The following is a 14,435-nucleotide window of genomic DNA, read 5'->3' on the forward strand; positions in this document are numbered from 1 at the left end:
TTATCTTTTAGAATCTAAGACTGTAACTTGTTCTGGTGTATATGTTATCTGTTTTAGCCTTGTAAATAACTATTTTATGTTCTTTTCCTAGTGAATAAATCTTTAGTTAGCTTATTACAGGATTTGCTACAAGTGTTGTCTTTGGTGATAGATCTAGGGTACAATTTATCCGGGATGAGTGACTGCTCCTTTGGGACTGGGAGAAACCTGAATATTGTTGTGATTTTTTGGTGTAAGGGACCATCTATCACAAAGAGAAGCTTGCCAGAGTGGCAAAATAGACCAGAGTGCCCAAGGGGCCTGTCTGTGACTCCAAGTTAAAGCTGTTCTGGAGCTTTAGGAATTCATACTTGTTACTTGGTTGGTGAAATGTAATTAGAGAACATACAACCAGTTTGGGGTTTGTGCCACTCCGGACAGCATGACAGTAGTGAATAATGACAAGAGCTTTTCATTAGTCGCCATGTAAAGTACAGCCAGTGAGAAATATTTGTAGGGCAGAAGCAGTCAAAGCAGGGACTGTGGCATTGGGAGGTGGGGAGAGGGTCAAATGGGGCCCAGCCAGGGCCATCCCTCCCCCCAGCACTGCCCTGGACCCAAACTGTACAGGGGAGAACCCCACACAACTTCTGGGGGCACTTCAACCAGAGTGTTGTCTCCCCTCACTCCCCACTATGTGGGCTTGTGAAAAAGCTGCAGAAAGGAGCCAGCCAGAGATTCCAGCAGGGAGGGGGTAAAAGCAGCCAAAGCAAGGACTGTGGCACTGGGTGTGTGGGGGGAATAGTGCCTAGCCAGGGCCACCTCATCCTCCACCACCTCCCGGGACCCAAACTGTGCAGGAGATACCCCCCCTCCCCTGCACGTGCACAATCTCTCTGGGGGCACTAGGATCCAAGTGGTGTCTCCCCTCCTCCCCCACCATGTGGGCTTGGGAGAAAGCTGCAGAGAGAAGTCTGCTAGAAACTCCAACAGAAGCAGCCAAAGCAGGGTCCTCTGGTCCTTTGGAGAGTTTTCTACAGTTTTGACTGCACTTCCTCTGCCCTTTGCTCCAAGCCTCTCCTCCATTAGAGTCTCTTTACCTCAGCGTCTCTCCCCTGCTCTGTCTCCCTCACCCCCTTTCCCCTCAGGACCCCCTCTTCTTTCCCTTTGGCTGATCCCCTCCAAACTGAACCCACCCAGATATCAGAAAACGAACTGTAGAACTAACATGCCATTTGCTGGCATCCCATTGTTCACTCTGCTTGTGTGTTCTACTCCTCTCCCCATCCTGTGTCTGCCTTGTCCATTTAGACCAGTGGTGGGAAACCTGCGGCCCACAGACCGCATGTGACCCATCAGAGTAAGCTGATTGCAGGCTGCAAGACATTCTGCGGATGTTGACTGTCCGCAGGCCCGCACCACTTTCTGCATCTCCCATTGGCCACTGGGAGCTGCAGGAAGCAGTGAAAATGTAAACAAATGGTCTGGCAGCCCGCCAGAGGCTTGCCCTGACTGGCCGGGTGTGGCCCGTGGGCCACAGGTTGCCCACCACTGGCCTAAGACCTTCCTAAAACCTGACGCTCTTTCTCCATTTTCCCTCACCATATTACAGACCCTACAGGAGGATGGATCAGGATCAAACACTGGAAGGGGAGAACCAGGAGGTCTCCTGCCCAGCAACTGGACTTCCACATGGAAGTAAGGAAGTAAAATAGGTAAAATCGGGACAATTTTGTGGCTTGTACTAAGAAACTGCACAGGGACCCAGCCAATGTGGTGTGGCTCCTGCAAATACAACAGAGCAGCATGGAGGCATAAATCCTCCCTACAGAATAACTCTGGTCTTCACTAATCTGGAGTGTCCTTTCCCCAGAGATTCCGAAGGCACTCAGGACTGAAAGGCCTTGACTTCTGTGAACTTCATAGGGCCTCAAACCATTATGCCACGAGGGGAGGCTTGAGAGGTGCTGGAGATCTTCATATCATTTTCCTTCCCTGTGGGTCCTCTCAGTAGGCCAGATCATGATATTAATGGGGGATAGGTTTGTTTTTGTTTTGTTTTTTCTCACAGGTTTTTCTGCCGGTGGGATAGGGAAGGAGGGGTCTAGCTTCAAACTGAAGTATTGTGTATGTCTTAAAAATACTTTATTTACAAAGAATTTTGCCTTCAACTTGCAAATAGTAGTTAGTATTTGCAAACTTTATAATAATTCATTATCTGTATACTTATCAATTTACATTTCATACATAATGCTATAAGTATTTACTTTCTGCAAGTTACTGATTTTGGATACTACTTGCTAAGCTAGTTAGTGTTCCTGTTCATAGTCAGTTTCACTTTCAATTTCCCAGGGACTAGCACAAGGCATTGTGACTGGGTTTCCAGCACAGCTGGGGAGTTCTTATTTATTTATTTTTTAATTGGAAAAAAAATATGGAAATGTTTCTGTTTCTATTGGCTTGCAAAACTCTTTAAACAACTTACAGATTGGGCCTAACTACATTACATTGCTGTGACTGAACTTATAAGGAGGGACAATGTTCTGTGGAGCGCGTTTAACAATTTATGGGGACAGTAAGCGTAAGTTTCTTTTTATAACATAGACAATTAAAAGGCATTGATCATGTCACCTGCAGAGAATCTGGTTGCCTTGTATAGAAGAGGGGTGGTCCCCCACAAAAGTTATTGGTGCAAGTCTTCAGTGAGGAAAGCATGATGAGTTTGTCCGGCTGCGTTTAAGGCTTGTCTGCATGCTGAAGAACAGCACAGCACAGCACATCCTTGCAGCTCTTATCTAGAGAGTGGTGTGGTGCACTGGTGAAGGGCTTTGTCTTTATTCACAACACATTCCTGTGTCTTGGCAGGGGAGGAAACGGCACAATTGTCTGTCAGTTTGTCCTCTCCCACCATCTGCAGAATAAACTGAATGCTAACTCACCGTTAGAGAGAGAGGGGGAGAGATAAAGAGAGAGGGATGCTCTCTGGCTCATTCATACATTAGGTTTCTCTGCAAAGGCAGAAGGCAGAAGGAACAGCATCAGCAACCTTGCAAGCAGTGACTGTAACTGTTCCCATTAATATGGTCCGAGATACTTTGAGGAGCCAATTTATTACTTTGCATGTAACACCTGAGCTTTGCTGAAAACTGGAAGTGCTAAGCGCACCTTTGCTTCTAATTTATTTATAAAGACTTGCATCTTTCACAGAACGAACCTTTTCAAGCAAGAATCACCCAAGGCAGGTAAGAAATTTATACATCTATGACACCTTTATAAAGTGATGTACATTAATGATGATTACTTTTTGATTCAATGCCTGGCTGTTATTGAACACTTAGAAGTACTGTGGGTGCTTATGTCATGCTACGTTTGAATAAGTTAATTTCTAAGAAAATCTGCAATATACTTTGAAGATGATTTAAATCTTTGCTCAGCACTAAAGATCATGATTATTTTTTATCTTAAAACTTAAACTTCCCAGTTAAGGAACTTGAGCTCAGAATGTGACTTGAGATGCATTGCTTAATGTCTATGTTTAGTATCTATGGCTTTACTTATGACCGTGTTTATAATCATTAATTTCTTAGGTACGGTACCCTAATGTAAAATATAATGGCCGAGTGGTGACTTTAACTTTTTTAACCCCTACTCCACTGCAACCAGTAATGGTTCACTGAACCATGATAGTGTTGAGAGTTTAGTCATACTCATCCCATTTGTAGAAATGTGTGTTCTCATCATGTACATATGACAGAAGTGACTTTTATTATGCACAATGAGCTGTTACGTTAGTGTCATCGACTGCAGGTGGGCAGTTTTTAAAAATATTGAATTAAAAGTTAAGATTTTATATATGGTATCTTTGAAATATTTCAAACAAGAAGTAACTTGGCTATAATTGGCAATCAATTAGATGATTATGCTGTTAGTAGTTAGGTTAAATGGTAACTTTTCTTTTTTGCACAGACTTTAACAAACTTCCAATAAATGAATAATATTGAGCATTTTATACTTTGAAGCTAAGAGTAAATGAGTGAAAAAATTGGCAAAGGTTTTGACTTTCTGAAGTTTATTAGGATGATCATTTCTAATACTTTAGCTACTGGCTGGATATATCCTTGGATGTCACACCATTCTGGGAATTCTTTGTGCTTAAGATAAAAAAAGTTCAAATGAATCACTATTGTATGACAAGAAGAGACAGCTAAGGAAACTGGAAGAGGATGGATAATAAAAACTGCTCTAGGGACATTGAACATTAAATTTAAACGTCACTTATTCCAGTAAGTGTCTAAATAAGTCCTTTCTCAGTTACTTGCTGCCAATCTGTAACTTTCCCATTTCCAGCACTTCCTAGTAACACACCTTTCACTTAAGTGCTGTTCCTGTCTAATTACTTCACACAAGACTCTCAGATATACCCATCTAAAGATATTGTGGTGACACTTTTATGGTTCTGGTTTAACTTTGACACGCCATTAATAGTGAAGACAAGATTAAAGCAAACTCTAGTAGCGCACATGTTTGGGGATTGTATCCAGCACTGAGTTACTGTAAGATCATAAGGAATCTTGCATGGAAGAATTTTCTGATACATATGCTGTCTTTTGACTCTCTTTTTTTTTACTAGCTTTAGTTTCGTAACTGTGTTTCGCTCCATGGGCAGTCTGCATAGTGTACCATAGGGCTTCACAGAAGGTAGGCTGTGAAGCTTTTGGGATTGGATGGATGCCAATGACTTTCTCCAGCATGCTGTCACATGACCCTAAAGGAATGTCCTATTAGAGAGAGCAAACTTGGAAGCTGTGGTGAGAGATTTCAACAAAGTTGAGAGAAAGGTATGAGCAGAGTCACTGTAGTGATTGGAATAAATCAGGGGCCCAATCCTTCTCCCATTTACGTTACTGGGAAAAACTCTAATTGGTTTCTGTGGGAGCAGACTTCAGCCCACAGTACAAACAAAAGGTGGTTTAAAAGGATAAAGTTTGCAAGCTGATGAGGGTTTCCTTCCCACTCTGCAGAGCTCTGCGTGGGAGGCAGCGATAACGGTGCTGCCAACACTTGAACGAGCACCTTTAGCTGGTGCAAGTTGGTGTAGCTCCATTGACTTCAGTGAAACTATGCCAATTAACCCCCGCTGAGGATCTGTTCCCCTTGTGCAGAGTGTGTGGATGAGGGTTTGCACATGTGGATGGGGTGCTAGTGTTCCCAGTAGTGCTGAACGCCTCAGTGGGATTGTATTGGGGCAGGTTAGGGATATACTCATGGGATCAGGACCCTAGTATCTGTGAGGAATACAGGCTAAATGAGGAGCAAGGCAAGGACTGGTCCATAAGTGCACTCTTAAAGAGCCTCGGGACGCATGTCTGATTCTCAGTTACTCTGGTCCTGCACTTGGGGTGGGGATGGAGAGGGAGCACAGGAGGCCTTTGCACATCCCAGGACAGAGGCTAAGGTAGTGTAAATTGTCCTAGATCCATTTAAATTGACGGATATAGCCCCATACCATGTGGGGCCATGCAGGAAGCTATAGCCTATGCAGGAGAGTATAACGGGCTATGCTACTCCTGGAAGTGCTGTTCAAATTTGTACTCTGCTTCCCATGGCTCCCTGTGACCCCTGAGAAGCAGAGCATAGCCAAAGTGCTGTGTACTTTGGCTCTTCCTCTCAACAAATCCCTGATCGATCCCCAGTGCTGGGTGCATGGCTAATGCACAACCATTATGGCAGCTCTGTACTGGCCAAGAAGCCCCATGAGTAGGGGGTATTTTCAGGGGGCCATTTCTGCCCACTTTATAGCACTCTGGGAGCATAAAGGCATCTTAAAGGCTCTTTAGTGTGACTAAAAATCAGTGTGCCATCTCCTGCTCTACCATGTTACAGCAGAAATAATGCTTCCTGTCCGTCTCCAGGATAATACACTTTCCTCAGCCACCCCAGCCTGGTTCAGGCTCTAGCAGCTCTACTTCCATCTGTCTCATTGTGGCATTTTTTCTGCAAAGTGCTGTGGTACACTGGTTAGTCAGCAAGGACTTGGCCTTTACAAATTCTTGTCACTTCAAGGTTGGCACTGAGCAGCCTGAGTACAAATTTCCTCCCCTTCCCTATATACAGAAAGTCCAAAGGATTTGTCCTTTTTAGTTGAATGTATTTTCCTTTTAGAAGCAATAGTTTTCCTTACCAATACGTAGCAACATATGAAGAGAAAACCGGATTACTTTGAATGTGCTGGTGATACTGAGGGTTTCTCGTTATGATTATAAGCATATCTGTTTCCTAGTCTCTTGTTTGGAAGGTAGGCAAGTTGTGTGAGATTTTTGCAAACTATTTTACAACATGTCTCTGTTACAGTCTGCTGTTCAATGTCACCTGATTGTCTGTCTGCAGTGCTACTCTGGGATTTGTAACTCATATACACACAGAATTCTGCAATCAAAATATCTGTCCCTTCATTTCCAGGTTATAGGAAGGAAAATAACAAAAGCTCTGACTTTCCAGTTAGCTTTGCACTCCAGTTGAAATTTGAAGCTCCTTAGGAATGGTCAGCTAGTCAGAATGTTTGACTGGAAAGAGTGCCACTTTTTTTCACTCAAATAGGGTGACCAGACAGCAAATGTGAAAAATCGGGTAATAGGAGTCTATATAAGAAAAAGACCCCAAAATCGGGACTGTCCCTATAAAATCGGGACATCTAGTCACCCTACACTCAAAAGACTTCTCTCTCAAAGAGTAGATCTGCTACTTCACCCCAGAATGTATAGTTTATTGAAGACGAATACAGTCTTTTATTGAATTGTTTATTAAAGACAAATACAATCAATTCCCTTCTGTCAATTATATTTTTCATCCACAATACTCTTCACATATTTGATTTTAAAAAAACTGTGAAAGGGCAAGCTTGCTCTGCTCATGCGTAAGAGTAGTCCTGTATAAAGATGATAGGACATCTCCTGAAAGAAAGCAAACTAGATTTGTACCAAACTAGATTCAGAGGGGTATTTAAATTCAAGTAACTTAAACCTAAAAGGCTCTCTTAAGCAGCCTACTTTAACTGCCTCTCTCGTTAGCTGCGTTCCCTGCTGCTCCCCGTTATTTCAGTGCCTCAGTATGTAATGAAACCAATCTAGACACCAACAGACTCAGTGGGCCAAATGTAAAGTGATGTAAGTTGCATGCTTGTAAACAGGTGCATGACTAAGTGAGTCAAACTGATTGAGTCTTAGTACAATGGAATGGTGAAGTGGCCAGAAGATGCAAATGTATTAGTTTAGACTATCTCAGATTCACTATAAATTTAGCTTCACAGCTGTAGTTGATCTCAAATGGTTAAAATACAAGTCTTCTGGTTGGTCCTCAGGATACTTTTAGTCTCAGAGTGAACCCTAAGGAACTCTAACAGTCACCATAAGCAGCAGAACTGAACTCGGCAAAGGAATTATGTATATTCCAAGTCAATTTAAGTCTTGTTACACCAGAAGAGGTGAGATTTTTGTGCACTATTAAAAAGAGGCTGTCTTATTACTCTTCGTGTTTTCAGAAATAAAGTTTTAAAGCAGAGAGGTGAAACAGTGAAAAGCAACAGTTGTGTGTGCACTAACTAGTTTTCATACTGACTTTCATTATACAGTCAGTAAATATGGATCTGTAGCACATTCCTTACTCTTGCTATTAAGCGCTCACTCCATACACTGTGATGGTACTGAAGAAGCTGTTGCAGTGAATGTTGTGAACATATATTAAGCATTGCCAACCTGAAGCAATGGGGAAATGAGTCAGGCACACCCCAAAATCATAAGATTGGCATAAAAATCAGGATTTTTTCGGAAGTTTTGACTTTTATTTAGTTTGTCTCTCTTTGTTTTCTTTTTTCCTTTGGGGGTGCACTTGAGTTACATTTGCAAGCTTTCCTCCACAGTCATGAGGGCAAGAAACTTTTTCTAAAAGAAAGATTTTTTTTCACCTAATACATAACTTTATGAGCTGTGGATTTTAGAAAAGTACCGTATTAAATATCAAGAGAGTTGGCAACATTGTGGATTAAAAAAATAATACATAAGACTCAGAAATCTTACCAGGTTTAGTCACATAACTGGTGCAATGAGGCTGTTGTCCTTATTGCATGTTTGGAGTCCACAAAGACTTCTCTGTTACATGCTTCTATAAATTAAAGGAAAATAAGCCACAAAAACTTTAACCTCTTATCTGATCCCAAGGGATAGAGCAAAAGTTGTTGGGGGGATATTTGGCAATTCAGAGTTTTGAGTGCAGCCTCTACTGCAGAGAAAGGGATTTGTAGCCATGAAAAGGATGTACACCTTATACTGATGCAGTGTAGCTGTAACCATTTTGGTCCCAGAATATTAGAGAGACAAGCTGGGTGAGATAATATCTTTTATTGGACCAACTTCTGTTGGTGAGAGAAAGTAGCTTTCAAGCCATGCAGAGCTGAAGAAGCTTTGTGGCACAAAAGCTTGTCTCTCCAACAGAAGTTAAGTCTTCTACATGCACCTTCTCAAAGGAAATGAAAGACCCTTGGGGCAGCCAGGTAGAATCCCCTTCTCCACTCTGTTCCTATCCCTACTCCAGGCTCCACTCAGAAGCCATACTGACATTGGAGAGCTGCTTGTGGCTTCATAATTCTCTTCTGTCTGAATGTGGAGTAGACGCCACCCCATGGGAGTTAATGCTGTTATGACTTTGTTAGGAAATGAAATGCAGAGAGAGCCAGCAAGGCACTGAATATTCCTCAACCCCCACTGACTCCAGTGCAAATTAAAAATACACACAGGAGGAAATTAGCACTTTGTAGGATAAGATGCACAGTTTCCTAGATGAGACTAATACATAGGGTGGCCACATCCCAGCTACTCCCCGTTCCAGTGTGACACAGAGATCTGAATATGGATGTTGACTCCAGAGAGCTTCTGTGGGATCTGAGCTCATGGATGACAACTCTGTATTGGCTCATCTCTCCTATCTCTGCTACTGGTGAAGGGTTTGGTTCAGAAATTAAAGTTTGCTGTTTTGATTCTATCCATGCCATAGAGTGGAAGAATTACCTGACTTTGCTTTCTTACAGCACTAATAAATGCACATGCCCCAATATGAGAGAGATGAGTCAGAGGAACTTAAAATACAAATATTTGCAAAAAAAAAATTAAACTCTGTGTGTTCAGAGATGATGGCAATGAGTGTGGTATAAAAATGACAGATGGCACCCAATGTTGTCATTATATTAATGGCTTGATTTAATCCCAAACACAAGGCAATTAAGACACAGTTACATCAGATGGGGATCTAACCATAGCTCTACTGAAGCCAATTTTCACCACCCGAGTATCTGATCCTGAAAGGGACGGCTAAAATGTAATAATTATTTATTGTTTTCATTGGTGCCAATGAAATAGGTATCAGTATGTTTATGCCCTGATACCCCAATGCAGCACTATCTGAGCCTCTCCCACGTATGATCAACTGGTCACCTAGAGTTGCATGCATGTCTTCACAGAATGTAAGTCATTCTGCAACCAATACAATGTCAGAGAATAAAGAGGTTTTTTTTCTGTCATGAACTTTCTTTATTTGATTAAAGGGTTCCTGACATTTTAGAAATTCTTTTCAAATTAACTTTCCTTTAATCTGCACAGGGAAATATTACTGGCTTTAAGGTTGTTCTGAGACTGAGACAGACTCCAATTAATTAGTTGCTACTGACAGATAGATATACTGTAAATAAAACCCATAGGGTTCCTATATGAAGATTAATTCATTTCCCACAAAAGAGATATAGAATCACTATTTCTCTGTTTGCACGTACGTGTGTGCACACATGCACATATATAGAACTCAAATACCAGCTAGTCATTTAGGGAAAGTAAAAATTACTAGTTGCAATTAAACTGTATTTTAATACCTCAGTACATGTCTGAACAGCTTGATACTATTATAACATGCATGACGATAAACAATTGGCTTTGTACCATGATTAATCTAAATAAGCAATTATACCTTTCTCTAGTCTTCTGAATGGGAGTATTTCTGCTTTATTATAAAAATTTTAGGGCCGGATCCTCAGCTCTGTTGGGACCCCTTTGAACTGCTCTGACCTGCGTGGTTTCTCTCTGTGTGCACTGAATGCCCAGGTAATGCAGAACTGATGTAGTGGGTCTTCAACGCTCCTCCTAGCTCCTGGTGTAGGAAGCATGGCCTAGGAAAGGGGCGTGTGCCCAGCTTCAGTGAGTCTGAGCTGCTGGAATGGTCTTTTGGGGGCCACAGTCACCCAGGCACAATTTTAGCACTGATTTAAATTGAGTTGGAGGCTGAATTGGCCCTCAGATGGCCCCAGGATCAGGGGCATGGGTGGAAGTAGGTATGAAATGAAGGTCACATTAAGGCATTTTTATACCTCTATCTTCCTTCCCTCTAGATGGGCACTATGCCTTTAGTTTGTAAATTGGAACTATTTGAAATAACTATACAGGTTAAACAATAATATTAGCTAAACTGTTATTTAAATTAGGATCAGATTAAATTGATACCATATATAAAGCTATTTTGTTGGAGGTTCTAATAAGCAGCTCATCTCCAATTCACGCCATAAACTTCTAAAACACAAACTTTTGTGTACACTTCTCTTATAATGTACTAAACAGATGGAGGCTCATCTTCATTTCCCCCCCTTTTTAATACTCATCACAACTTATAAATGATGATTTTCTTCCAGTAAAAAACATGTGGTGAGTCCAGATGTTCAAACAAAATGACTCCCAACAGGCCTGCAATACAGGTTAATTCAAGAATGGATATGTCTAAATACACAGAACAAAACTTAACATAATTTTAAATGAGGATATAGGGTGTGAAATGCAGTAAAAGGAGAAAAAAAGAGCTGGAAACAAAAATGAACTGCTTTCTGGTGTTGGTTTAAAGTCTGAGGACCATATTCTGTGCCTTCTGTACAACACGTTATTGTTCTGAGTGAATCACACATTGTATAATGTAGGTGATAAAAGTAATCAAACAGCAAATTATTAATATGACCAAATCCAAGAAAATCCTTCTATGAAACATTAATTTTGTTCACTTCTTTCAAAAAGAAAGTTTATTCAAGATTTCCCAAGATTGTATGTAAATACTTTCCAGTTGAATATTTTGGAGTCCAAAGCAATTTCATCAAATTTATTCTGGTAGCAGTCAACAATGACTATGGCTAACAGCAGAAACTGGGATTTAACATCCTTAACTTGATTGGTTTGATATGTCAATGGGATTTTGGCTCCAAAGTGCCTACATTTGTTTTGAAAATGAGATTTAGGCTCCTGAATCAGGTACATATTGTAATACTGAGCACAACAATGCCAAAATACCTTTACAAATCTGGACCTTACTGCTGACAATCCACTAGCCTGGCACATTATCTTTGTCAACTCCATGGAGTTTGGTACCAAAATATTCTATTGAAGACTTGATCCTCATTCCAGCTGGAGCCTAGTTTAGTCTTTATAAATCAGCTTCACACAATATTGCCATTAATTAGCTGAATCACCTCTACTGTCTGAGAGCCTAATCCTGGGAGCCATTGTGTCCTTGTGCTTAGGACCGTCAATTCCCATTTAATTCCCTGGGAGTTTATGGTGCTTAGCATCTTGCAGGTTTAGGCCCTAAGCCCTGGTCTACACTAGGAGTTGAGGTCAAATTTAGCAGCGTTAAATCTATTTAACCCTGCACCCGTCCACACCACGAAGCCCTTTTTTCGACTTAAAGGGCTCCTGAAATCTATTTCCTTACTCCACCCCTGACAAGGAGATTAGCGCTGAAATAGGACTTGCCGGGTCGAATTTGGGGTACTGTGGATGCAATTAGATGGTATTGGCCTCCGGGAGCTATCCCAGAGTGCTCCATTGTGACTGCTCTGGACAGCACTCTCAACTCAGATGCGCTGGCCAGGTAGACAGGAAAAGGCCCGCAAACTTTTGAATTTCAATTTCCTGTTTGGCCAGCGTGGCAAGCTGCACGTGAGTGCAGAGCTCATCAGCAGAGGTGACCATAATGGAGTCCCAGAATCGCAAAAGAGCTCCAGCATGGACCGTACTGGAGGTACGGGATCTGATCGCTGTATGGGGAGAGGAATCCGTGCTATCAGAACTCAATTCCAGTTTTTGAAATGCCAAAACATTTGTCAAAATCTCCCAGGGCATGAAGGACAGAGGCCATAACAGGGACCTGAAGCAGTGCCGTGTGAAACTTAAGAAGCTGAGGCTAGCCTACCAGAAAACCACAGAGGCAAACGGCCGCTCTGGGTCAGAGCCCCAAACATGCCGCTTCGATGATGAGCTGCATGCCATTTTAGGGGGTTCAGCCACCACTACCCCAGCCGTGTTGTTTGACTCCTTCAGTGGAAATGGAGGCAACACGGAAGCAGGTTTTGGGGACGAGGAAGATGATGATGATGAAGTTGTAGACAGCTCACAGTAAGCAAGCGGAGAAACCAGTTTTCCCGACAGCCAGGAACTGTTTTTCACCCTGGACCTGGAGCTAGTACCCCCCCGAACCCACGCAAGGCTGCCTCCTGGACCCACCAGGTGGAGAAAGGACCTCTGGTGAGTGTACCTTTTTAAAATAGTATGCATGGTTTAAAAGCAAGCATGTTTAATGATTAATTTGCCCTGGCATTTGCGGCTCTCCTGGATGTACTCCCAAAGCCTTTGCAAAAGGTTTCTGGGGAGGGCAGCCTTATTCCGTCCACCATGGTAGGACACTTTACCACTCCAGGCCAGTAGCACATACTCGGGAATCATTGCAGAACAAAGCATTGCAGTGTATGTTTGCTGGCATTCAAACAACATCCGTTCTTTATCTCTCTGTGTTATTCTCAGGAGAGTGATATCATTCATGGTCACCTGGTTGAAATAGGGTGCTTTTCTTAAGGGGACATTCAGAGGTGCCCGTTTCTGCTGGGCTGTTTGCCTGTGGCTGAACAGAAATGTTCCCCGCTGTTAGCCACGGGGAGGGGGGAGGGGCTAGCCACGCGATGGGGGGAGGCAAAATGCGACCTTGGAACGAAAGCACATGTGCTATGTATGTAATGTTAACAGCAAGGTTTACCGTGAAAGAGTGTACCCATTGTTCTATAAAATGTGTCTTTTTAAATACCACTGTCCCTTTTTTTTCTCCACCAGCTGCATGTGTTTCAAGGATCACAGGATCTTCTCCTTCCCAGAGGCTAGTGAAGATTAGAAGGTGAAAAAAATGCACTCACGATGAAATGTTCTCTGAGCTCATGCTCTCCTCCCACACTGACAGAACACAGACGAATGTGTGGAGGCAGACAATGTCAGAGTGCAGGAAAGCACAAAATGACCGGGAGGAGAGGTGGTGGGCTGAGGAGAGTAAGTGGCGGTCTGAAGAGAGGGCTGAAGCTGGAAGGTGGTGGCAGCGTGATGAGAGGAGGCAGGATTCAATGCTGAGGCTGCTGGAGGATCAAACTAATATGCTCCAGCATGTGGTTGAGCTGCAGGAAAGGCAGCAGGAGCACAGACCGCCGCTACAGCCCCTGTGTAACCAACCGTCCTCCTCCCCAAGTTCCATAGCCTCCTCACCCAGATGCCCAAGAATGCCGTGGGGGGGCCCCCCAGCCACTCCACCCCAGAGGATTGCCCAAGGCTGGCATTCAATAAGTTTTAAAGTTTTAAACTTTTAAAGTGCTGTGTGGCCTTGTCCTTCCCTCCTCCACCACCCCTCCCGGTGCTTCTCTCCTCCACCACTCCTCCTGGGCCACCTTGGTAGTTATCCCCCTATTTGTGTGATGAATTAATAAAGAATGCATGAATGTGAAGCAACAATGACTTCATTGCCTCTGCAAGCGGTGATCGAAGGGAGGAGGGAAGGGTGGTTAGCTTACAGGGAAGTAGAGTAAACCAAGGGTCAGGGGGTTTCATCAAGGAGAAACAAACAGAACTTTCACACCGTAGACTGGCCAGTCATGAAACTGGTTTTCAAAGCTTCTCTGATGTGCACCGCGCCCTCCTGTGCTCTTCTAACCTCCCTGGTTTCTGGCTGCGCGTAACCAGCGGCCAGGCAATTTTCCTCAACCTCCCACCCTGCCATAAACATCTCCCCCTTACTTTCACAGATATTGTGGAGCGCACAGCAAGCGGTAATAACAGTGGGAATATTGGTTTCACTGAGGTCTAAACAAGTCAGTAAACTGCGCCAGCACGCTTTAAAACGTCCAAATGCACATTCTACCACCATTCTGCACTTGCTCAGCCTGTAGTTGAACAGCTCCTGACTACCTGTGTACGGCTTCATGAGCCATGGCATTAAGGGGTAGGCTGGGTGCCCAAGGATAACTATAGGCATTTCAACCTCCCCAACAGTTATTTTCTGGTCTGGGAATAAAGTCCCTTCCTGCAGCTTTTGAAACAGACCAGAGTTTCTGAAGATGCGAGCGTCAT

General features: G+C 43.0%; 1 protein-coding gene across 2 annotated transcripts in view; it reads left to right on the top strand.

The window, feature by feature from the left end:
- LOC141992064 (zinc finger and SCAN domain-containing protein 32-like) overlaps window positions 1-14,435 on the top strand; it is a 532,457-nt gene that overhangs the window by 248,110 nt on the left and 269,912 nt on the right. Inside the window, exons 3-6 of one of the 2 annotated variants that reach the window (XM_074960666.1) lie at window positions 1,592-1,677; window positions 3,187-3,221; window positions 12,172-12,578; window positions 13,158-13,582. In XM_074960666.1, the coding sequence (XP_074816767.1) occupies window positions 1,605-1,677; window positions 3,187-3,221; window positions 12,172-12,453 (390 nt within the window). In that variant the 5' untranslated portion in view covers window positions 1,592-1,604 and the 3' untranslated portion in view covers window positions 12,454-12,578; window positions 13,158-13,582. Of the gene's footprint in view, window positions 1-1,591; window positions 1,678-2,748; window positions 3,222-12,171; window positions 12,579-13,157; window positions 13,583-14,435 lie in introns of those variants that run through there. The other variant, XR_012640519.1, reaches the window with a different exon arrangement.

Source organism: Natator depressus, chromosome 8 (assembly GCF_965152275.1).
Source record: "Natator depressus isolate rNatDep1 chromosome 8, rNatDep2.hap1, whole genome shotgun sequence".
Classification (NCBI taxonomy): domain Eukaryota; kingdom Metazoa; phylum Chordata; order Testudines; family Cheloniidae; genus Natator; species Natator depressus.